Source organism: Rhinopithecus bieti, unplaced genomic scaffold (genome assembly GCF_001698545.2).
Source record: "Rhinopithecus bieti isolate Rb0 unplaced genomic scaffold, ASM169854v2 scaffold_29976, whole genome shotgun sequence".
NCBI classification, from domain to species: domain Eukaryota; kingdom Metazoa; phylum Chordata; class Mammalia; order Primates; family Cercopithecidae; genus Rhinopithecus; species Rhinopithecus bieti.
In genome coordinates, this window is record NW_016813386.1 from 754,896 (window position 1) to 770,924 (window position 16,029).

Here is a 16,029-nt window from a genome sequence, read left to right on the forward strand (position 1 = left end):
ATATAAATATATATACATATATATAAAAATATATATATATAAAACTTCACTTTTATTTCATCTAAGAATTAATTGCTGTCAATAAAGGATAAAATAAAACGTTGACTTTATTTGGATTGTTAACATAGCCAGGCTCTACTATTTAAAGAATGAATGTTACAATTAAACAAATAAAGCATTTATATGCAGAGCCCCACTCTCACAAACTGATGCTGAGCTGGACAATAACAGAAAAAAGAAATTAGTTTCACGAATAATAATGAACACTTGTGGACAATGATGCCACCATGTAGATAGGTTTTAGGGTTTTTATTTTCATGTAAATACAGAGCTGCTTTTCTAATGTGCCAGAATATTCAACAGAGAGTGTGTGCATACGGTTAAAACAGTACATGTTTTAGGTAAATATACATGCACCCAAAGAAGCAGCACTGTGATTTGACTAATAAATTATAATATTCATTTAATTTTGGAATGGAATTTAAAACTAGGAGTAGCTTTAGAGGTTATTTAGCTCGATTCCCTAATTTTACACATACCATATGTTTCTGTGGTGTTTTTACTATTGAAGTTAAATATAAAAATGTTCAAATCTGTGCAGAAGTAGATTATGAGAAATAAAAGCACTCGGTCATTGCAATTACCTATTCATCAGCAAGGCACACTTACAAAGAATGAATTATCTATTCATCAACAAATCATAACCATACTGACACAAATTTTAAATAAAAGCAAAATATATATTTATAAATAACCATCCTGAAATGATAACCAGAAGCTCATAGTATTTCTGAATATTTCACTACTCACCTTATACAAGAGCAACATATTCACTGCTAGGGGAAAGAGGCCAAATTGTTGAATGATGCATTTATAATTTGGAGCTATAGATATTGAAGCTAGTAATTACATTAAAATATAGAGTCTGGGGTATGTATTTTGCTAACATATGAAAAATTACTGGGTATTCTGGAGTGATTTTCTATTCACATTCATTTTCCAGCATGCATTTTTTTCAAAGTAAAAAAAAAATGGTATGATCAAGGATCAGGTTTTGCAGACATAAGGATGACAGAGAAAGCTCATTTGGTCACTAGAATAATACATTTCACAATCTTTAGCATTATCTTCTTATATGTAATTCGCATTGAAGTTGATAATAAATGTAATATGTGCTCAGTGAAAAATGTTTGGAAATATTGAAAAGCAGGAATAATAAAATGTCTATTAACTATAAATGTGTTACACAGAAAAACAATACAAAATACATTTTTGTAATTGTTTTACTCTTGATGTCCCTCTCTGCCTTTCCCCACCACATGTATGCACATGCATATCTATACTCTAGATATCCCTCCCTGCCATTCCCCAGCACATGTATGCACATGCATATCTATACTCTAGATATCCCTCCCTGCCATTCCCCAGCACATATGTGTGCACACACGTGTCTATGCCTGTATGATTTTCTTATGCATTCTGACTCTGCAGCTTACATGGTTTGTGACTTTTGGCAAGTAACTTAAGTTTTCTGTGCTTTAGCTTTTTAATCTTTACAATATTGATAGTATTAATAGCCGTGTTACAGAATTATAAAGATTAAATGAGGTGATAAATAGAAAGTTTTAGAAGCATGTCTGACATAATGTATATTATTATGAGAGTTATCATATATTTTAAACATCTTAAATTAACAAATCTTTCTCATTTTTATTTGAAAGATTAACCCGCTACTAGCATTTTATAATATTTTCAGCAAGCCATAATAAAACTTTTTCCCCTCATGATAATGATGGTAAGTGGAACATCTGAAAAATATGTTCCATGTAAAATGCATCTTCACACAGACTTATTTTGTCATTTTAGTTTGATTTTTGAGAAATGAGCTCAGCACATCTGCCAAATCCTTTTATAAGATGCTACATTCCTGTTTTATTTTAGTTTATTTTATTTATGAAAAGTTCTTTTCTTCTCCACCCCACCCCCAGACAGTCGTTCCTCTCTATCCTAAACCGTAACACTGCTGTACATTACATTTTAAAAGTAAACCAAAACTGGGAAGAAAACTTTTCTAAAATGTCATTCTCCTGTTGGCCTAGCTAGATGAAAAAACAAAAGCAAAACAAAACAAAATCCTATTTTGAAAAGATGCTATTTGATAATGGGCTTTTATGTTTGTTTGCCAAATGTAGAATCACAGACTTTTATTATTATTATTATCATTTTAGTGTGGGAAGGAGGCAAGTGGTTTGGGGAGGAAAAAGATGGAACAAAGCAGATGAAGTAGAATCAGTTTGCAAACATATGTTAATATTTAGATTGTTTCTTTTTAAAGTGAAAACTTAACTAGTGAATGCCTTTTTACAAACTGTCTTTGATACTGTGTTTTGTTTATTCCATCCCAGAAGAAGTTAGCGGTATTCAGCAAGATGCAGGACTCTCTGGAAGTCACCCTTCCCAGCAAACAAGAGGAGGAGGATGAGGAGGAGGAGGAGGAGGAGGAGAAAGACCAGCCTGCCGAGATGGAGTACCTTAACTCTCGCTGTGTCCTTTTCACTTATTTCCAGGGAGACATTGGGTCAGTAGTGGATGAACACTTCTCAAGAGCTTTGGGCCAAGCCATCACCCTCCATCCAGAATCTGCCATTTCAAAAAGCAAGATGGGGCTAACCCCCCTATGGCGAGGTAAGAATTCAAAAACAGATGCTCTCCAGGGCACTGTCTTTGTTTCGCAACTGCCCGTACCAGGTTCCAGCTGGAGACTTGCCCTGAGGATGGATATCCACTTGCTTTTTAATATTTAAGGACAGCGAGGAATTTCTTTCAGACAAACAGCTGGATCGGTTTTGTCACATGTGGAATGCAGGGTTGGAAAGGATGCAGTCACACCCCTTAAATTCCTCATGGAAAGGAGTGATACAACCGGCTTGAGTTTATAGTGGCTGCATTGAGCTGCGAAGCATCATTCCTAAAGCCCCAGTGGCCCAATTTGGATCTCTAAATAATAGGCGTGTCTAAATCAGCCTTTAAAAAATTAGCTCTTGCTCATTCCAGTAGGTGCTACGTGGTGACATACCAGAGACCTGAGTCTGACCCAGGAATACAGACATTGAAAACTGTCTGTGTTGTTTTAATAGACTTCTCTATCCTGATTGGTTGTTGTATTAACTCTTTGTAGTATACAATCTAGGCATTTTTGGCAGCATCTACATGGTTTAAAGTAGCGTTTTTACCTTGATAAAGAAAGAGCTGCACGTTGGACTCCCTTATTTCTCTCTATATTGAGGTCACAGAGATGTGTTCGAAACTGATTTCTGACTCACAGAAAATTATTGGTAACATCTAAATCAGGGTAATTACAGGGTTAGAGAAAAACATCTTATGTCATTCCAATGACAGCTTTAGAGAAATTTGTTACAGTGATGATTTCCTCCAAACTCACCTGGTTATAGGAATGATCTAGTAAAATGGTTCTCGAGGTATGATTTTCCTGACCAGGAACATCGGTGCCACATGGGAGCTTGTTAGAAGTGCAAATTCTTGGGCTCTACCCCAGACCTGCAGAATCAGAAACTCTGGGATGGGGCACTCTGTGTTTTAACCAGCCCTCCCAGTGACTCCAATGCAGGCTTGAGTTTGATAATCATTGATCTCGTCCTGTTAAGGACAGTTTGCAGGACCCCCTTATCTCGAGTCTGTTGAACTGGAATCTTCATAGGAAGGTGTGGGAATCACACTTGAACAAGGGCTCTGGGTGATTCCTGTCATGAGGAAAAGCTGGCCACCTGTGGGCAGGGCCAGGTGAGCAATGAGCAGTGACTAGTGGTACCTTCTCTGAAGCACTGGAATGGTTCTGCTTCACTGTAGAAGTCCTGGCCACGTGGAATTGCTGGGCCTGAGCTTTTCTTACCTACTTTGTCTTTCTTTTCTTCTCTCCCTCCCTCCCTTCTTACCTTCTCTCCTTCATTCCCTCCCTGCTTGCCTCCTCTCCTCTCCTCTTTTTTTTTCTTTCCTTCCTTCTTTATTTTTCTCTCCAGTAAATGTAAACAACACTAAACAGTGACTATAAAGGGTAAGGTGGATTACAGATAAAATATCCAAGGCCTTGATGGAAATGAATTGAAAAATGTTCTACTTATTTCATTAGTAAATATTGTGGACTTACTATGAGAACTGAGACTTAGTCCTTGGAAGCCTATGATGCTTGTGTAATAGACTAATGTCCTATTTAACAGGATGTGATGAATCATTTTAATAATTTGTAGAGGAAGAAAATAGGAAAACACTAGTGAATTAGATGGCTTTAATAAATAATTTGATATATTAATAATGAATCCTATTAAGATAATCAGTCCCAAGAGACTAATACATATAATGTCTACTTCTTTTAGCACACGGGCATATGCAACCTTGTTATCATTTAACCTGAAAAATCAGAATTAATGTCCTAAATGATTTCTTGGTGCCAGAGTGATTATCTATGGTATCATATTCAAAATCATTTTCAGTGGGATGTTGTGAATGTGTGGAAACCCTGCAGCACATCAGCATTTTCCCTGTAATTTGCATAACACATTACACAAGGTCCTTTAGCAGATGTTACATTATAACATAGAAAGGGCTAATCAAGGCAATGTTTTCATAACTATTACTAAAATTTTCTTGGAACCATCTTAAATTTGATCTTCAAATATGTCACCTGTTTTATTCATTGACATACTCAGCAAACATTTATTAACCTCCTGCTATGTGTTAGGCAATGTGCTAAGTCCTGAGACAGCCCAAGGCTCTACCCTCATGGAGCTGACGTTCTGGGGTAGAAACAGGAAACAAACAATTGTTACAAAAGATGTTGTTTTACATAAGGTGATAACAAAAGCCCTGTGGGGCACAGTTACGTTTGAGCAGATAGCTGAAGGCAATAAGAATACTCATCATGTGGTTACCTAGGGGAAAATAATTCTACACACAGGGGACAGACAGTACAAAGGCCCTAAGGATGGAATGAGCTTAGAATATTTAATGAGAAGCAAAGATGCTGATGTGAGGAGAATGGAATGCAAAGTGATAGGTGGAGAACAGATGTTTTAGAACTTTTTTTTTTGAGGAGTTTCGGTCTTGTCACCCAGGCTGAAGTGCTTTGGCGCTATCCCGGCTCACTGCAACCTCTGCCTCCCCGGTTCCAGAGATTCTCCTGCCTCAGCCTCCAGAGTAGCTGGTATTACAGGGGCCCTCCACCATGCTCAGCTAATTTTTGTATTTTTTTGGTAGAGACAGGGTTTCACCATGTTGGCCAGGCTGGTCTTGAACTCCTGACCTCAGGTGATCCACCTGCCTTGGCCTCCCAAAGTGCTAGGATGACAGGCGAGAGCTACTGCGCCCAGCTATTTGAGAGCTTTTTCCATCAGTTTTTCAGAGTATACCAGGAGAACACAGCATGCACTCCAATTTTAGCTCCTATTCTCCCACTAAGTCTACAAATACCGTATCTTCTTATTGTACCTCATTTTTTCTGATGTTCACGACAATGTGTTTCTATGTGGGAAATCTGAAATAGATATTAATTTGATGATTAAGTGACTGAATTAAATGAACCAATTTCATACCATGTATCCAGAATTAGAAGACAAAAGAGTCTTTAATAGCGAATTTCTTGGAAATTAGTTATATGAAATCTTTGGGTACAGTTTTCTTATTTATAAAATAAGGGGTTGAAGTAAAGAATTGGTAAAATCTTTTCTTCTGTAAAGTTCTATAATTTCAAAGGTATTATTTGCCTTTCTTAGTTCTTTGCCATAATTGTCTTCAGTTGTGAATTAGTCAGATTTAGATAAATATATAAAACTTGTGTAGGATTTATAGGACAGCCACAAACGATAATTAAAGATATAGAAAATGTCTTGAAGAAGAGGTTCAATAAAATGAGATTCACATTTTTATTCTTATAAAATAGGAGAGTTGGTGGCAATTTAATATTAATTGGCAAGGCTACACAGAATTGGAAAATGCAGTCTTTGGAGTCCATTTGTTTTAGATTCATGTTCCAGCCTTTACCTTCTGCTTGCAATGTGATCTTGGATTACTAAATTGAAATCTCTTACGTCGACTTCTTCAACTGTAATATGTGTTTATTGATACCCATCTCCTAGAGTTATTGTAAATATTTTTAAATAATGTATATGAATAATTTAGCATAGAGCTTGACTCAAGGTGCTAAATGAAAGTCAGATGCCTTTTCTCTTTTCTTTAAGTAAGTTTCCACTCATTTGGCGCATAGAAAACAAACCCTGAGTCTTTATCCAGGAACATTGTTTTCTGGAACTTTGTGTTTTTGGTAGAAAACACAGAGTCTTAGATAATAGTAGATACTAAAGGCTAATGATAATGTTAGTGGCCATGGTGATGATGCTTAGAAAGGAACTGCTGACCAAGTGTTAAAGGGTCTAGTTTACAGCATAAAGTTATTACAGTGCCACAGAAGTACTACCATACCACAAACAAATTAAATAACTGAATCAAGTTTAACTGCAGAATAGATTTCCATGGTAAATCTTTAGACAAAGAATAGTGTGTGTCAGTTAATAATGGAATAATGGTTATACTTTGAATGTATATCTCCTTGATGAAGCTAGGAAAGTTTTTTTAGGTGTTTTTCAGCTGTAAGGCAAACACTTAATGACAGGAAGTACATGTATTTTATTTGGCAATGTCTTACGAGTTACCTCTAATCCTGCTATATGTTCTAACAGGGTTGAAAGAATTTCATTTCTTTCCGTCAAGAAAACCTAATGAGCCAGGCGTGGTGGCTCATGCCTGTAATCCCAGCACTTTGGGAGTCCGAGGCGGGCGGATCACCTGAGGTCAGGAGTTTGAGACCAGTCTGGGCAACATTGTGAAACCTCGTCTCTACTAAAAATACAAAAAATTAGCCAGGCATGGTGGCAGCCACCTGTAATCTCAGCTACTTGGGAGGCTGAGACAGGGGAATCACTTGAACCCGGGAGGCAGAGGTTGCAGTGAGTTGAGATTGTGCCATTGCACTCCAGCCTGGGTGACAGGGCAAGACTCCATCACAAAAAAAAAAAAAAGAAAAAAGAAAACCTAATGAATATGATTGTTCCCTTATCTCCATACAAATATGTGTTTATTGATACCCTTCTCCTAGTGTTATCATAAAGATTTAAAAAATAATCTATATGATTAATTTGGCGCAGAGCCAAACATTGCTTCAAATATGTCTATGCACTGATCTTTACAGAAATGAGTGTGTGTGTACCTGTGGAAAAGGGCAGGAGTTAATGTCAAGCCATAGCAGAGTAGATCACCGACTTAAAACCATATTGAATGCTAATCTTACTGGTATTGTAGTTGCAACGAAAATTATCTGTTGGCTCATTGATGTACATAGGGTCTGCTTGAGCAATTCATTATCATGGGAAAAAAAAAAATCTCGAAATAAATACGAAACCTAAATAGTCGAATGGAGAAAGGAAAAGAAGGGCCTGTCTGATGAGCTGGCTGATACTGGAAATGAACAGAATGTCCATAGGACCAAGACATGGGGAAAAAAGTGAGGCGTGACTAACCTCACCCTGCTGGCTCCAAGGAGTATCAGCCTCTGACATCATCCCTTGAAACTCTTATGGTGGAGTCACAAGGCCCATTTTGAGCAACTCTAGAAGAAAGTAACTAGAGGGCAATCTTCGGACATAATGGTAATGCATAATTACTGAATGACAGAAAACACTGGAACACATGTCATTTCACCTCTGACCCAGACATTTATTTTCGTGGGAAGAGCAACAAGAGAATAGCAATGAAATTACAGCAAGAACACTTTAGGTTAAGAATTGAGTAGAATTTTGTTTTTTAACTGATATTAATAAAAAACGTAAAAATGTTACCTTTTAACATTTAATAATGATGTTTTAATCAATATTGATTCTAATGTGTTTTCTGGAAAATTTTAAGATGACTTAGAGTTTCTACCACACTTCATTGTCCTATTTTCCTTTTAATTTAGTTGCTGTTATTTTCAAAATTAATAAGCTGTATCATTCTTTAAATTTGGAATCTTATCTTTCTTAACTTTTTTACCCTGAGATTTTTTAAAATTGTTTTTTGGGTGTGTGTGTGTGTGTGTGTGTGTGTGTTTTAAAAAGACATTGAGAATCAATGTAAAAAGTATCCCAGCTATTATGAAATTGAAAGAGACACCTGGTGTACCATGTTCCAGTCTAAATCAGATAGTGAGATTACTAGGTTTGCTTTGAGTGGATTGTATTAGACAATGTATCAATATTACCATTTTCTTTTTTGTCTAGAAATAAACTTGTGTGTATGTATGTGTGTGTAATATTTTTAACCCCAAATGCATATTGAGTCAAAATTATAGTTGGGCTTTTTGTATGTGTTAGACTGTCAGTGTCAACATCATCCAAATATCGGTTAACATCATCTGTGTATCAGGTAATATTGAATCCAAAGTCACCACATAGTGCTAATAGCATAAAGTACTGTATTGCCTTCACTAACTTGAAATGTAATATTGCATAGAAATAGCTCATATAGCTTTTCATATGTTTTCTTCATCCAACAAATATGGCTGTGATTATGTACTCATAAGCAAAGGATCATGTAATGAAAAAAATTTACATACATATGAAATAAGCACACTGATTCTCAGGCATGAAACAAAGCATATCATCTTTTCCTTTGCATCAAGACTTTTTTCTTTAAACAAGCAAGACACCAAATAGTGATTCTGAAGTATAAACTTCTTCATAAACTTATTTTCAATTCAATATTGTTTCAATTGTAAATGCAACAGATTTTTTTTTAAGGGCTGCATAGATCTTTGCAAACTTCATATTAATCTCAAGAGAAATATTGACTGGGAAAATATTAAGTTCCTTTTAATTTTATTTTCCCTGGAGCATTTTAAACTCTGTTCATTCTTTATGGAGTGCATTTTCAAAATAGATTTCTACTTTCAATAATGTTGTATTCACTAATCATGGTACAGTGCTTCATAAATAGACCAGTAATATTTTTGATAAGGAATTCATTCATTATTCCCTTTTGTGCCTGCATATTCAAACTGCATAAGCATCTATAAAATAAGATTGGCTCCATGTACACATATAAATGAGACTAAAAGCATACAGGGAAATGGTATATACTCTGTACTTTTGACATCTTGATAGTGGATTTTAATAAGGGGAATTCTGTATCCCTGGCACTTACTTGTGGTTGGGGTTACCTAGTTTTCATAATAGGATTCTAGCCCCTCAGGAGATGGAAGTTAGGAGCAGAATGAAGGCTTTGGTCCCACAAGATGGGGGTTATGAGAGCAAAGTAGCAGACGTGTGGTAGCAGAGATGAACTATGTAGAATAAGGAGCCTCTCTAAACTCTGTGCATGGGTTTTAAGCTTTAAATATTGATGGCTTTCATTGTGGGTGTGATTGAAATATTCTACAAATGACCATCACCTAAGGCACATTGAATTTTCTTCTTACAACTTATATGACTTTCCTTCTTGTCATTAATAGTATTTTTCATATGTTGCAAAGAGACAATTGTTAATTCAAGAAAACATATTTACCTCAATGCCAGTAAGGTTGATTTTAGGGTGTGTTTTTGGATAGATTTTGATTTTAACAAAACCATTCAATTACAAGTTTCCTGAGGTTTGTTGAAGACTTAAAGTGTGCACTTCCATTCTTTGCTTTTTGAAGAACATCATCTCCTAGATTTCCTCTGCGTGTTTTGAGATCGATGAAGATGTTGTGAGGGAGGGAATTGACTGTGAATAGCTGTTTGACCACAGGAGAGATGGGATAAATGATCATAGTGCTGGTGCCCATGCCTGGCTGAAGGGGAGAGAATAGAAGAGCTTGCAGTGCTGCTGCCACAGCCTTTAGGGGAGAGGAGATGTTCAAACACCACATTAATAGCCTAATTATGTTAACCAAATAATATACGTGGTGGTTGATTGAAGTTTTTTAAGCTTTCCCTGAGGTAAGAAAAGTATGGCCTGGAAATTTATAAAGTGAGAACATAGATAATGTTTTGAATGTTCTTATTTTAAAATACTTCCTAAGATATCCTCCATTCTTACCCTTCATTCAATGGAAAGATCTAGCAAGTTTCTTTTATGTGGAACTCAGTATACAAATACTCTCTTTAAACTTGCATAACTAATGTCTTTAGAAGATATCTTCTTCTATAGTTAAAAATAATCCATAAGGCACTTCACAGACTGTTAGCAGTATTAAGCCAGTAGATAATTTGAATTAATGGATTCAAATACTTCATTTTCTTAGTGAAAGAAAGTAAGCCATGGAAAGACCAATGGGTCCATACGGGGTGATAAAATGAGAGTCCTAGGGTAAGACCTAGGATGAAAGCTGGGCTCCTTGGTCTCCCAGCCCAGTGCTTGTTCAGTTACACAACACTGTAGGCAGCAGGCTACAGGTGGAGGCACTGACCTTTCTACAAATGGATTTGACTATGCCACTTCCTAGATTAAAACCCTTCAAAGCCCATTGAGACCCTACCACCTCAGAATAGAATTTACATTCAGTACCTTGGCCAGCAAGTCACACCCGTCTGGGTCTTTATTTCAGTAGTCTCATTTTTTTCTTTTGCCACCTTCTGCCTACCGAACTCTTTTTGTCTTTCAAATGCTGCTGTTGTCCTGTGTGTGTGTGTGTGCGCGCGTGTGTGTGTGATACATGGCCTTTCCTTATGTGCTGATCCATTTGCCTAAAGCTCTCTTCCCAGGGCTAGCCCCTACTCAGCCTGTCAGCTTCCACTTACCTATCACTTTCTAAGCTGGGTCGGTGCTCTCTGTGCTTCCTGTTGGGAGAATACCTACCGTGTCACCTTGCACATGTCTGTTTTTACTTATCTATCCTTCTGCAGACTGTGACTAAAAATGGTGTCCATTTGGTCATCGCTGGAGCCTACGTTTGATACGTAGTAGGTCATGTGTAAACGTGTTATGATCGAGTAGGAAATTGAATTGATGAAGAGTTAGGGGAGGATTTTCTTTCTTATTTGTCTCTAAGTGCTATTCTTTGATATTTCCGTCTCCCCAAAACAGTTCCTCAAACCCGTGACCTCTACTTGAATTTCCTCCACTGATCATTTCCATAGGATCTTCACCAAATTCGAGATGTTGAGGTTCATAGTTTCAATTGTGCCCTCTTGTGGCACTTTATGAAGAGGACCAGCCATTGGCCATTTAGGCCACCTGGCTTCAAAGCCTACAACCATTCTTGCTATCTTAGGCCTTAGGCTTCTCTGCTGGGATTTTCTCATCATGGGGATAATAACAATAATTACCCCGTAGGTCTGGAATGAAACTCCTATGAGATTATCCATGAAAAGCCCATGGCATAGTGTTGGACATTTGATACTCTATTAAATATTGACTATTGTTGTTCTCGGTCTAGAGACTCCCAGATCTCCACAGAAAATAAGAAAAAAAAAAAAAAAAAAAAAAAAAAAAAAATGAGGCTGGAATACACTCTTCTTAATGGAAAATGAGTGTTAGTGAGTATAAGTAATTCTGATCTTACTTTCATTGTTACCTTCGGCATTAAAATCTTTGCTTTAAATGAAAATCGTATTTGCATTTAGAAGTTGGTAAAAATGATCATTTCCAACTTATATAAACCTCATTTATGGCATAAGCTTTCTTTACCAGTGAAGTGGGTAGCTATGACCTCCTCTTAGGCCTAATGGCTGCAAGGTACTCAGAAGGAAATGAAATTTTTCAATCCCCAAATTGCAAACCTTAGCACAGACTGTGACGGCATAAGCCAAGCAAAGCAAATGGAGGGAGGCTCATTCAACACTTTGGATCCTGCACACGGGCCCATTGACTTGCGAGCCCAGAGGCCAACCTGGTATCGGTTCACCCCTGTTTGGGAAGAATAAGAGTGCATGCTCATTTGACTGCTTGTAAAATATTATTGGACAATTAGAGGCAAGTCTATCCCAAAACTGAGTCTTATGTTAATCACATTTTTTATTTTCTGTCTTCTCAGACAGCTCAGCTCTCTCAAGCCAACGGAATAGTTTCCCAACTTCCTTTTGGACCAGCTCTTACCAGCCCCCACCTGCACCTTGTCTGGGGGGAGTTCATCCTGACTTCCAGGTCACTGGACCCCCTGGCACTTTTTCTGCAGCTGATCCCAGTCCTTGGCCAGGACACAGCCTGCATCAGACTGGCCCAGCCCCTCCCCCTGCTGTGTCTGAGTCCTGGCCTTATCCTTTGACATCTCAGGTGAGCCCATCCTACAGCCATATGCATGACGTGTACATGCGGCACCACCACCCTCATGCCCACATGCGCCACCGCCACCATCATCACCACCATCACCACCCTCCTGCTGGTTCTGCCCTGGATCCATCCTATGGGCCTCTGCTGATGCCTTCAGTGCATGCGGCCAGGATTCCTGCTCCCCAGTGTGACATCACAAAGACAGAACCGACTACAGTCACCTCTGCTACCTCAGCATGGGCTGGAGCCTTTCATGGAACAGTAGACATAGTGCCAAGTGTGGGATTTGATACAGGTAAGCTGCCGGATTTCTTTCTTTCTCTAACAAGATAAAATTTAAGAAATTTTAAAATTTAAAATTTAAGAAAAGGTGGAAATTTGTTTTGAAGTTATTTTTTCTTATCTGTAAAGTTAAACTTTACCAACATGTTTATGGAACCTAGCCATTTTGCAATAATTTCTGCATTCCTGCAGAAACTGGTATGACTAGCTCATGCAATACAGCCTGAGAAAGGTCTCAGAGCTCTTCTCTCATCTCTTAGGCTAGTAGTCTGTTCCTTTGAAATGGAATCTCTGGTACCTTCTGTTTACAAAGAACTGAGCCCGTTATTTAAATCTCCCATGTCTCTGTGCATTACACCATGTGTCAGGCCTAATAGAATTCAGAAATAGTACACTTCAGTAATTTTTCTTTCCTTCCTTTTTTTTGTTAGGCCTCATGTATGACTTATAAAAACTGCTTTCTGAAATATAGTCTATAGTGTAGCCTTTTGAACAAGAATTAGGGAACTAAATAAGAACAAGAATTAGGGAATTAAAATAATGATTTTTTTTCTTCATTTTATTCCTCCCCTCCCCTCCATTGCCCTCCTTTCCCTGATTTTACCCTCCTTTGCCTTCCCTTCTTTTCTCTTTCCTATTCCTCCTCCTTTGTTCCTCTCCTCTCTTCCTGTCTCTGATTTAAATAATACAAGACTTAAAAGACTACTATAAAATTTATATTCAACAGATTTAGAAACCAATAGTAAGGAAATAATTTCTTCACAGAACATTCATCTCCTCTCTGGAATTCGCTAGTTCTGAAGGTCATGTGTTACCTATCTAAGCTTGATTTTTGAACCAGACTAGTCATGTTAATAGTATTCATAGTTCTGAGCTCATGAAATCACAGGCATCAGAGCCCAAAACGACAAATTGATCATTGCATCCCTAGAGTCCAAAGTGGTGGGTCCCAGATTCTTTTGCTAGAACATTTTGTGGCACACTGGAACTCTCTTTCCAAAAGCTTAAAGAAATTCTTTCCTTCGTTAGCTTTTGTGTAGTATGGAGAACCCTGAGTCATGTGCTGGTTCACAACAAATAATTCCCCAGAGTCATAAATGCTCAGCTTTATTTTACCTCTCACGTGACGTGAGTGGAACATTCTTATTTTGGTTAACTTTTCTCCACTGAACTTTCCATTGTTGATCATTGCCCCATCTAACCCATTTCAGCTTCCTCTTGAGACTGGGTTCAAGCTGCTTTTCTAAACAAAGTGTCAGGGGACTCGGTACTCCCTCTGCAGGAGAGTGTGTGATGGGACAGCCAGCGCAGACTTCCCTTCTTTCTTTGCCACATACTAACAGAATGAAGACAACTTGGGAGTCATGTGATGCCTGAAGCCAGATCTTATTAGAGTTCCCAATTTGGCAGCTGCCTTCATGGACAGCCGGTCTCAGGAGGCTCTTCTATGTCTTATGTGGTACCTATGTGGCAACAGTAACAATGCTCTTAGCAGGTAAAGGGCATGTTCTTCCCTCTATGAATTCTACCAATAAGGGGGAAATGGATGTGATTATTGCTCTTTCATTTTGATGGCCTGCTTTGTACTTGTTCACTTCAGTGTGAGCTTGATTCACTGACTTGTTACAGAATTTCAGCTTGAAATAATCTCATCAAGATGAAAAGCCATTCTCACACCTTTTGGAAGTAGATGAGAGGGTTTTTTTTTCCCCTGGAAATTCTTGAGAGGACCCAGTTGGATATCATTTATGATAAGTCTTCATACTTACAGAGCTATGAATGAGCATTTATTACTCACAACATGAGGCATTACCTGGGGTACTTTATATATATGCACGCACACATACACACACACACACTATTACTTTAAATTCTTAAACTAAATCTGAGATAGTTCTTGTTAGTTTCATTTATGAATAAGAAACCTGAGGCTCAGAAAACTACTTGCTTAAATTGCATTGTTATGTGTCCAAGCTGAAGTTTGGACTAAGACGTGTCCGTCTCTCAGGGATTACTGGGATAACATCTCCTTGTATAAGTAAATCAGGTAAAATTAGGTGAATTCGACTATTAAAATGGTTAATAGTGAAAGATAAAAGTTTTCCTATTGCCTGTGTGGCGTGCTGCCCTTTGTCAGTATGGGTTTAGGACAGCAATCAAGATTCGTTTCACAAATTTTGACCCAATTGAGAAAACAAAGGAATCATGAAAATAAAGATAAAATTATTAGCATAATCATTGATTAGGCAGAATTGGAGATTCTAGATTAGACTTAATGCCACAATTAGACCTCCTGCTGCCTTCAGCTAAATTTAGATTCTGGTACATGCAGTTCTGGGGAAAATCTTAACTTCAGAGAAGATTCCCATGGACACCTTCCTTGTTATACAGCTTAGAGCTCCACTACTATGAAGAGATTGATGATTGATCAGATTTTCTCTGAAAACATAATCTGAGGCCTAACTCTTGTACAGTTTCCCTACAAAAGGCACAAGCAGGACAGTGCACCATCATGCACCAAGGCTGGCCTGAAAAAGAGCGAGTGGATGGGGCTGAGCCATATGTGGTCATTTTATTCTGCTAAACTCAGATATAATAACAAATATTACATCTCTCTTTCTTTGAGAGGAGTTAGAGAGAGGTGTTGTAGGTCAATCTTTCTAGGAAACAGATTCTGAGACTCAGATTTGCTTGTAGACAATTTATGGGGTAATGTTCTCAGGGCAACATCTTTGGAGGATAAGAGATTTGGGCAGAAGAAGTCTCACCGATGAAGTGAATAGAGGCCTGGATTCTACAAGGTGCTCCAGAGTGAGATGGTTCTTCATAACTTTTCTGCCTGGGGTCAAGGGGGTTGTGCTTTTACATTCCTGAATTGACCAGTTAGAAGTTGTGATCTGCTTCTGGGAAGAGGACATGATATTGGGCAAGGTGGGTTTGTTCAGCTGAAGACAATTCCCAAAGAGAGAAGCAACTGAGAGTCAGGAATTGCCAGCAAAAGGAGAATAAATGCTTCGGTCCTAAAGAGACAGGGATCTGGTTGTACACCACACTATCCTCTAAAGAGGGACAGCAAAAGGGTAGTAGCCACTCTACCACTTTTCCAACTACTTTTAAATGAACAGAAGTTTCTGCATAATAGGACCAAGCTAGGAAGGGGTACTAGAGCAGTTGAGCACAGGGAAACTTGGGTCCCTCTCTATAACCTCTGCCACACTGGCCTGACCACACAGCCTGAAACAGTGATTCAGCTGAAAACTCAGCATCAACAATTGGGTGACTACGAAGCAGCCAAGAGAAGAACCTTCATACAGTCATAAAACTTCTCAAAGTCCTGGTGACCTGGACCATTAAGATATAGGTCATTTTCACATCCATTAGAAAATAAATACATTAATCCAATTATTTTTAGTGGAACTTGGTAAAACGTGAAATTTTCTTTTCTTTTTTTTT

The 16,029-nt window shown here is 37.9% G+C and overlaps 1 protein-coding gene across 2 annotated transcripts in view; it reads left to right on the forward strand.

Annotated features, from left to right (window-relative positions):
* The window catches only part of VGLL3 (vestigial like family member 3), a 57,661-nt gene that overhangs the window by 10,216 nt on the left and 31,416 nt on the right, over nt 1–16,029 (forward strand). For both annotated transcript variants that reach the window (XM_017848167.1, XM_017848166.1), the window contains exons 2-3: nt 2,406–2,685; nt 12,059–12,589. In XM_017848167.1, the coding sequence (XP_017703656.1) occupies nt 2,406–2,685; nt 12,059–12,589 (811 nt within the window). The remainder of the gene's footprint in view (nt 1–2,405; nt 2,686–12,058; nt 12,590–16,029) is intronic.